General features: G+C 41.0%; 1 protein-coding gene across 1 annotated transcript; it reads left to right on the forward strand.

The window, feature by feature from the left end:
- The first annotated feature begins 1,017 nt into the window (after positions 1–1,017).
- Positions 1,018–7,609, forward strand: LOC123765680 (probable glutamate receptor). Its single transcript, XM_045754363.2, has 4 exons — positions 1,018–1,218; positions 3,636–3,853; positions 6,894–7,150; positions 7,414–7,609. Exons 1-4 carry the CDS (start codon positions 1,020–1,022, stop codon positions 7,607–7,609), a joined length of 870 nt encoding a protein of 289 aa, XP_045610319.2. The 5' UTR covers positions 1,018–1,019.
- The last annotated feature ends 2,416 nt before the right edge of the window (positions 7,610–10,025 follow it).

The following is a 10,025-nucleotide window of genomic DNA, read 5'->3' on the forward strand; positions in this document are numbered from 1 at the left end:
AGAACAAACAAGGAGGCCTGGTCGAGGACCGGGCCGCGGGGACGCTAAGCCCCGAAATCATCTCAAGATAACCTCAAGATGTGTACACTAAGGCCGTCTAGACACACAGCCACCCGGGGCTTTTACACTAAGTCAAAGATGTCTCGGTGGATAAGATACAGCCACAAACCATAAGTAATGCAAGCTACTGAATGAAATACTAATTTAACAAACACTGAAATAAAAGTTACAATAAATTATAGTGATAAATTGTGGTATAAAAAGGTAATTGAGAACATAAGATATTCAGTTAAGCATAACCCGGTGATCGACGATGACGACGATGGCAGCTGAGTAGAGTCCTGTATACACCAAGAAGTCAAGTTTAACTGCCCTGTATGTAGAGGTCAGTTAAGTGCAAGCCAAGAGTCCTGGTTAGTAACATTTGGTGTGGTGAGGGGGGGGGGGGGAGGGTCCATTTTATGCAGTTGAAAATTATATTGTGTAGATCTAATGGGCATGGATGGCTGTTATAGTCTTATGGAGGGTTGGCACATGGTGTTGCAGTCCTGTAGAGAGCTGACATGTAATTTTGCAGTCCTGTGAAGGACTGACGCATGCTGTTGCAATCCTGTAGAGGATTGGCATGTAGTGTTGCATTGGGCCCGTTGTTATGGGGTTGGTAGTCTGATCATACAGTGTAGCAAGTAGTGTAAACTCGGTGGAAGGGAGGAAAGTGTCTCCCTAGTTTACAATGTAAAGCCAGGCAATCATCAATGTGGTCTCAGGATAGTTGGATACATTTGGGGGCTATCTAAACTCCGCTTTGGGCCCCCTGCCTCTACTAGGACTGTAAAACTCTGCTCAGGGCCCCATGCTCCTTTAACATTAATTAATTGTATCGTAACACATTAAAATAAAAACTCCGCATATACTTGTGTTGGTTTTCCTTAAGCCCAAGAACCATGGTACATGTTGTGACCTTTGGGTCTTGGCGGGACATTGTCACTACTGTACTGACCGGCAGGTATAAGACAGTAATGAGGCGGCCAACCACCGGAGACCAGATGTGGTCGACGTACACGCGTCAGTTCCAGTGGAAGGTGTGGATGGTGGTGTTTGTTGTGTTGGTGGTGCTTGTCGTCACCCTGCGCCTTGTGGCTCGCTACTCAAGCCAAGAGGTCCGCCTCAACCTCAGTGACTCTGCTTTGGTCATCTTCGGCTTCCTCTGTGGACAAGGTAAATATTGTCTGAAAAACTGGTTAACGTGATCATCAGGATAAAGTACCCATTATATGACTAACTTTCTGTCAACAACTACTGAATGAGTATGGGGGGCTCTAAAGAAACTAATTAGATTAAAAAAATTAAAGGTACTCTAAAACATTATGTATTCTCGTCAGCAGCCCACCCAATCCTCCTCACCAATATATATCTGCCATACTCTGTGCAATTCACTCTGCATGTTGAGTCATCAAGCCATCATTCATCTATAATAATAATAATAATAATTTTTATTTATGCCAGAGTACAAACATTTATACTTAGGATATAAGAAGATTGTATGAATCATGGGTTGCCCAGGTACACTGCCTAAAGCCACTATTACACAGAGCGATTCGGGAATAAAATGGATTAAAAACTAAAAGACTTCATACTAAATGAGACCAAAAACAATAATGAGTTGAGGTACATCAATACAAAATGACAATTATTACACGATGATGGGAATAGGAAAAATATTAACAGAACATATTAATTTTACAACATAAACGAAAAGAATACGAGAGCTTTATTAATTTCAACATTTCAGGCAACAGCAATAATACAGGTTCAGTAATTAAAGTTCAATAACAGCAAAACACAGGTTGACATTTAGGAATTAATGTAGGTTACATAGTTTATCAGATAGTTCTTAGTTCTTAGTTTCTCTTTTAAACTAGTTGAGGCAAAGTCAGTCTTTGATGTGATTAGGGAATCGAGGTCATTCCAAATATGGGACCCATGATTTGCAGAGCATTTTTCTAAATATTTCATTGTGTCTGGGGACAGGACGCCAGAGTGTATTTATACACGTTTTGGCTTTTATCGAGGTTTATTATTGTTCTAATTGATGATTTATGATGAGTAATTAGAGGGTGAAGATAATTTTGGGTAGTACAACCCCAGGCACAGATACCATAGGTGAGATAAGGAAAGATGAGCAAGTACTAAAGCATTACCTGGACAGAGCGAGGTACAAAGTGTCTGATTTTAGAAAGAATGTCAACTGTTTTAAAAAAAATTGCTGGATTTTGTATAAGACACTAGAAATTCAACTTATCAATGAGAGCACCAAGGAATTTACTATCTACTCTATTACTAATTTTGGTATTGTTAATTCGTAGGTTAATTGATCTGTGGATTTATAACCAAACAATATATCAAAGGTTTTATCAATGTTACGGGTGAGTTAGCAGTTAACCAGAGATGGACTTTTTTGTTTAGTTCAGTATTTACTATGTCATTCAGAATAAGAGGTTTAGGACTGAAGAAAATGGAGGTTGTGTCATCAGTAAACAAAATTGCCTTAAGTTGTTGACAGGCATTTGGAAGGTTATTGATGTAAATGAGAAAGAAGAGAGGACCGAGTATACTTTGGAACACCAATGTTAATGGGTAAGGTAAGAGAAGTACCATCATTCATAGAGACATACTGAAACCTGTCATTGAGGTAAGACCTGCAGGTATTGGAGGGAGTGACCTCTGACTCTATAGTGTTGCAGTTAAAGAAGGTTATTGTGGTTAACGGTGTCAAAAACCTTACGAATGTCAGCAAATAAACCTACAGAGTACTCATTTTTCCCAAGAGTTTTAAATTAATATTATGAACACGTGTTATGGTAATCATCTTGTCGTCTGATGCGCTGCTGTTCCCCAAGCCTGTCTGCGCTTCCCCCCATTTGTTCACTTTTTGTGTTCCCTTCAACTTCTATCTTTTTATTTACATTCAGATCCAGACGTTTCTTCGTAAATTTGGTCGCTTTATTACTTGCTTTAACTTTTCTTCTGTCTGGAATATGTTTTGTTTTCTGTTTAACCTTGTCTAAAAACTTTTAACTAACTATGTTTAACCTATTTCTAACCCAACTAACCTCTTTTAACCTTGTCTAACTCTAACCTCTCCCCAACCCCTGATCTTTTATCTTTTTCTAATCCGTCTAACCTATTTCTAATCTCATTTCACTACTACCTTCGACGTAAATTCTCCCCACCGTTGCCTTCATGTCTGAGAAGTGTTACCATGGTAGTAAAAGTCTTCCATATTACCCTAATACATCACAATTTTGCATATATGAATATCTAATTGACTTTACTTGCGCCTTCTTTACTCATACCTAAAAAAAAATCTAATTTTATTAAAGTTCATTGTACGCTTATTTTCTGTTGAATCAGTATAATTTTTATTTTGTTTTATCCTCATTCATCACTTTTCTTGAGTGCCAACGACTTATTGGACTCAAGCAATTTCAATAAATCTTTTGGGTGTCAACATTTCCACGAACTTTATTTTCTGTATACATCATTTTTCACGCGTTATCATGCATCACACCGCTCCTAGTTTCCTTTGCATTGCTGCCCGCTACTGTATGTAGTAATTAAATTTATCTTCTCAGGAACTTGGGTGAAGATGGTGTCTACATCAGGTCGTATAGTTGTGGTGTCGGTGCTGATGCTGCAGCTGCTACTGATAGCCCACTACAACAGTGACCTGATCTCTGCCCTGGCAGCCGGACCCTCTCTCCCACGGATCAACTCCGTTACAGATGTCAACAGTAATCCTTCCCTCGGTGTAGGCTGGCGTAGAGGCTCCTCGCTTGAGGAACTTTTCCGGGTACACATGTATTTCCTTAAGTCTTTCCTCATAACTCACACCGCTTAGTTTTGGTACTAGTATGGTGGTAACCCTTTGGATTTTCTACGGGTTTACTTCTATGTCTAAAAAGGTAAGGAGTTCAAATGATGTCGCATATTCCAGAATTGGTCAGTCACTTATAGTATTCATGCTCCTGAAGGAATCCCTGTTCAGATATTTAAAGGTGGTAGGTATGTTGAGTCCCAGCCTTGCACACAGCAATAGGTTCGGCACGATAACAATACATAACTATTTTGCTCTCAGAATCCAGGAGGGTTTCCTCTCTCTTGTATTTTATTTCTAGCCTCCTCTCCCAGGCACCCAGCTTCACAACTTTGCACTTGCACAAGTTAAACCAGTAGTCACTTGTTGGATCATGTTTTCAGCTTGTTTAGGCACTGTAGCTTTCTGTAGTTTTCCGTCATTTTTATCTTCATTATTATTTTTGATTCATCAACAAAGAGTGAGATGAAGACGTCTATCCTGTCAAGTACACGATTTATATAATAATTTTTATTTACAATAAGGCACAATGGGTTTGAGAGATTACATAAGATTCGTACTTTTACATTCTTGCAAAGCCACTAACACGCATAGCGTTTCAGGCAGATATAGTCTTGTATAGACCAGAGATTACTGTGGGGAATTTTCCAGCAGGTGTTTACTTAAATTTAAAAATTATTATGAGTCAGTGGGCTATATAAAGTGGACTGCATGTTTGTGCTTAATTCCTGCTAGATGTTACCCTATATACAAATTTGGGGGCTGATTTAATAATGCTAAACCCATCTGAAATTTTAAAATAAGAATATTTAAATGAATTGGTTAGAATGCTACACTACTATTGGTTAATTGTGAGAATTTTAATCATAGCTGGTCAGAAGAATTCCTCCTAGACTAGCTCGGACACGAGAAAGGCAACAGGTTGTTGTTGTTAAAGATTCGCTACCTGGAACAAGCAGTTCCAAGTAGCACGGGCTATGGTGAGCCCGTAGGTACTTTGGATCATGCATGTAATGTAGACCTCGTGGTCACTGCCTCCAGTACTACGTCGTGCTGGAACAGGGGGGGGGGGTACCTCCTCACATCACAGTAGATCTGCCGGTATTTCACAATGTACTAATTGCTACAACCTGCTATAAAGACATTGCAAGAATATTCGATAGTACCCAGGGAAGACAGAAGCTTACTGGGTTTATTTATTACATATCCCTCGTAACCGGTTGACATTCTAATCTTACCTCACTCATTCTAATCTTACCTTAATCATCATTCTTAATCATTCTTAATCTTATTATCTAGTAATAAAAGAAGAAAGGTATACAACCGGGACACGTGTTTGGAGAATGCGGCAGTCCGATGCGTGGTTTATTTGTTCTGTGACACGACTCTGCTGCTCATCTTGCACCTCCGAGAGACACCCTTCTCTGTCTTGTAAACACAAATATGGCGCCAAAGCGCGAGCTCGGTGGTACGTCCGTCCGTCCCTAGCGCCATGTGCTGACCGACTGTGCTGGTGCGCGGCGTCCTACCACACCTCCTCCCTCACAGCTGAGGTTATAACAGGAAACTTTAAATTAACGTTTTTCATAACGTTTTGAAACTTTATGAGAATTTCCTGCCCACCTAACCTATCAGAGGACCCTTAACTTACTGTTGTTGAAAAAAAAAATCCCAAATTTATTTTCATTTTTTTTTCATTTTTAAATTACGTCCAAATTCGGCCATACGGGCAAACGGCCAAAAGCGACGTTCTTTTTAAGAGGACAGGTTGTTGACGGTCACAGCTGATAGTTCCGGCACCTCTTTTCGGTGCAAATTTATGAATGAAAGGAGGTATATGCTAGGTTTATGAATGATTTTATTATCCTCAATTACTATGACCAGTTTTGTACCGTTTCTGATATCTAACCGCAAAGAATTAAGTAATTTAGGGAGTAATAAATTGAGATAGAATTCCCAGTATGATCATTCTTCTTCCTCCATCAAGCACTTATTTACGGCGGTTTTAAACTTTACTAAAAAGAGAAAATCAAAGAATTCGATCTAGTTATTGAGTAAACTCTATCTAAGATGGCAGTCGCAAATGAAAGCAAATTGCAAACGGAGTTTTTATCAAGTGTTAGGCAAAGGAATAGTCACCGTGAACATGTGACAGCTGACGCAATCATCCCTTTGCATGTTCTAGAATTTCTGAACTTTCAATTCCTAAACTATTAGTATGGTTAGTAAGGTTATTATCTTAACACAACGTTTTTACCTTATTGTGTCAAGGGTTAGTACTTGGGGTGTCGGAAATTTCCAACAATTACCTATAGTAAGGATCCCTGTGGGATCCCGCTGGCACCACCTCTCTCTGAGTAGCTCTATGCACTTATCAGGCAAGGAAGTAGTGGAGGAATGCTCTATATACTTATCACATGAAGAAGTATAAAGTTTGCTCTAAACACTTATTAGGTAAAGAAGTAGTGGCGTCTATATCCATACACTTCATATGTTAATTCGATAAATCCCAAAGCGCTGTTATGGCATCACACAAGATGAAATTTTTAAAGAAATGTTGGTGTATAATAGTGTTAGGCTAGCATGCAGGCACCAGGACGCTACACCCGTGTAAATCCAGTCACCAGGACGCTACACCCGTGTAAATCCAGTCAACAGGACGCTACACCCGTGTAAATATAGTCACCAGGACGCTACACCCGTGTAAATCCAGTTACCAGGACGCTACACCCGTGTAAATCCAGTTACCAGGACGCTACACCCGTGTAAATCCAGTCACCAGGACGCTACACCCGTGTAAATCCAGTCACCAGGACGCTACACCCGTGTAAATCCAGTCACCAGGACGCTACACCCGTGTAAATCCAGTCACCAGGACGCTACACCCGTGTAAATCCAGTCACCAGGACGCTACACCTGGATAGACAGTCACAGAACGTTCCATTATTATGTTTGTGTCTGCTTGAAGCTGCTAACAAAACCATGCTAGAAGTATGAGTAGAGATATCTTTGGCAGGAGTCGCCATCTCCGGCCCACAGGAAGGTGTGGGAGAAGATCGCCGCCAACGACATGGAGTCCCTTGTGCCGTCCCTGGAGGAGGGGGTGAAGCGCGTCCTGCAGGAGCCATACCTCTATATCTCGGCCGACATTTCCATCTACCACACCTTCGGCACGGACTGTCGGGTGTTCATCTTACCTTCCTCAGAGTTCCCCATTCAACGCTCTCTGGCGCTCAAGAAAGACTCTCCTCTCATTCCACTGTTTAACAGTGTGTAGGTTCAAGTTCAAGTATGTTTATTGAGATAAGCAATAAATACATCTCAAAGGGATAGAGTAGCTTAGGCTATTTCTACCTATATATTTAGGTTTATTGTTTTAATTGTACTGTATTTTTTATATGACCCGCATACAGGAGTGATGCTCCTTCTATTTATGTATATAATACAGATTTAATTGCGAGTATAATGCAAAAGTCTTCCAGGATTGGCACTTTCTTTTGATAATTCCATATTTACGACTGTGCTCTTTCTTGTAGGATCCTGGATATGTGGGTCTTCGGCTTGATGAACAAGTGGAAGGTGACGTGGACGCCGCCCATAAGCGACTGTAACCAGCTGGTGGTGACCAGTGTTGACCTGAAGACTGTGGCCACTCCCTTCATCCTCCTGGGCCTTGCTACCGCCCTCTCTCTAGCCCTCCTCCTTCTAGAGCGACGCTACTGTCCTCTCTAGCCCCTCGTTCTCCTAGAGCGACGCTACTGCCCTCTCTCTCCTCTTCCTAGAGTGACGCTACTGCCTTCTCTCTCCTCCTCCTAGAGTGATGCTACTGCCCTCTCTCTCCTCCTAAAGTGACGCTACTACCCCCCCCTCTCTCTATCCTCCTCCTAGAGTGACGCTACTGCCTTCTCTCTCCTCCTCCTAGAGTGATGCTACTGCCCTCTCTCTCCTCCTAAAGTGACGCTACTACCCCCCCCCTCTCTCTATCCTCCTCCTAGAGTGACGCTATTGCCCTCTCTCTCTTCTTCCTAGAGTGAAGGTACTGCCCTCTCTCTCCTCCTCCTCCTCCTCCTAGAGTGACGTTATTGCCCTCTCTCTCCTCCTCCTAGAGTGATGCTACTGCCCTCTCTCTCCTCTTAAAAGAGTGATGCTACTGCCCTCTCTCTCTCTCCTCCTAAAGTGACGCTACTGCCCTCTTTTTCTCCTCCTAGAGTGATGCTACTGCCCTCTCTCTCTCTCCTCCTAGAGTGACGCTACTGCCCTCTTTTTCTCCTCCTAGAGTGATGCTACTGCCCTCTCTCTCTCTCCTCCTAGAGTGACGCTACTGCCCTCTTTTTCTCCTCCTAGAGTGACGCTACTGCCCTCTCTCTCTCCTCCTCCTAGAGTGATGCTACTGCCCTCTCTCTCTCTCCTCCTAGAGTGATGCTACTGCCCTCTCTCTCTCCTCCTCCTAGAGTGATGCTACTGCCCTCTCTCTCTCCTCCTCCTAGAGTGACGCTACTGCCCTCTTTTTCTCCTCCTAGAGTAACGCTACTGTCCCCTCTCTCTCCCCCTAGGGGTGACGCTATAAGACTTAAATTACTCTGTAAAATAAACTAACATCACGTCTGTATTTCTTCAGGTATATTGTATTAATGGAATATACTGACAACTCGAATGTTTTAGTTAAGAATATGATCCATATATGAATGTTAATGTTTCCAAAGAAATCATTAAAATTTTGATCATTACATTTGTATAATTCATCTGAAGGTAACTATTGGTAGAAATTAAGATATTAAAACAGTTGGTGGTGGAAACCTTGGAATGACTGAGACACACACGGAGCAGTGTTCTATTATGTGCTTCTGCCTCTCCCTTTGTGCGTAGCTTTGCCGTGTGGCATATTAGTTTCTAGTGCTTGGCGTCACTCGTTTCGCGTTTTGGCTTAGCATTTCGCCTATCCTGGCTTTGCGATTCACCCTTCACGGGTACGCCGGGGCGCATCCGATCCCACGATCGTCGTCGCCCCTAACTCAACAACAACAACACACGGAGCAGAACAGGTCGTTAAGGATGGTTGGGTCGTACTCACCTAATTGTGCTTCACCTAATTGTGGTGATAATATAATAATTATATATTATAATCGTGTTAACGACATGGTGCAGCTGACAACATCTTGCATGGTTAGCACATTTAGTTTTAAGTTTCTTATATGATTTTCCGTGATACAGTAAACAGTAAACTCCATATATTTATTGTGTATCTTTGCCGATAATTGTGTTGGATGTGAGAATATTCATATAGGAAGTCTACTTTATCATTTATATATACAGGCTATCCTTGGGGAAGAGAGCCACTCGAGGAATGGACTTGGAATGACTACATAATTTGTGATATTATCTATTCTCTATCTATTGTTACTTTTGGTTAAGGTTAGGATTGGTTAAGTTATGTTTCATTATGTTTGGTTACGTTAATAGGGTGTTTTATTGACCATAATGTGAAATATCAAATTCAAAAACTGTTTTAGTGTGCCCGCAAATTCTGTTTACAGAAAACTGAATTTTTCAAAGAAATTTTTTTTTGCATGTACTTTTTATATTTTAAACAAACTATTTATATTACAATAAAGTTATACATTGTGGATAATCTCCAGTTACAACAAAGGTTCATTTGCCAGTTTACATTTAGTCTATTACAGGAACTTTAATTTGCTTTCAGACCATCACAAATATCTAGGTAACTATCCAGTTGGTTTGAGAGTGGGTGTGGTTTCTAATGGTAATGAATTTGGTCTAAGGACGGGTTCATATATCATGTAGATATTTACATACCACAGAGTCTAGCACAGATTAAGATAATAATTAGAGAGAGTTATGCAGATTTCATACAGTGACCACAAGACAACGGATGCAGTGTCAGGATCTTGTATGTGGGTTCATGCAAGAACTCCACCAAGCACGAATAACTTGAAAAAAAAGGATGATGCAGATTCCTAGAGTTACTTATGGCAGAGTTCAAGCTAAGATTGCAGGGCGTGTTGAAGTTGCCGGAGGACCAGGAAACATGTGGTTCTTCTTGCATGGTAGTTTGGCGATATATGTAATTATTAGTGTACATGTGGCTCTGTTTCATATCAATAATACAATGTTGAAGTTGTTTGTGGAT

The sequence above is a fragment of the Procambarus clarkii genome, chromosome 30, assembly GCF_040958095.1.
Source record: "Procambarus clarkii isolate CNS0578487 chromosome 30, FALCON_Pclarkii_2.0, whole genome shotgun sequence".
Taxonomy (NCBI): domain Eukaryota; kingdom Metazoa; phylum Arthropoda; class Malacostraca; order Decapoda; family Cambaridae; genus Procambarus; species Procambarus clarkii.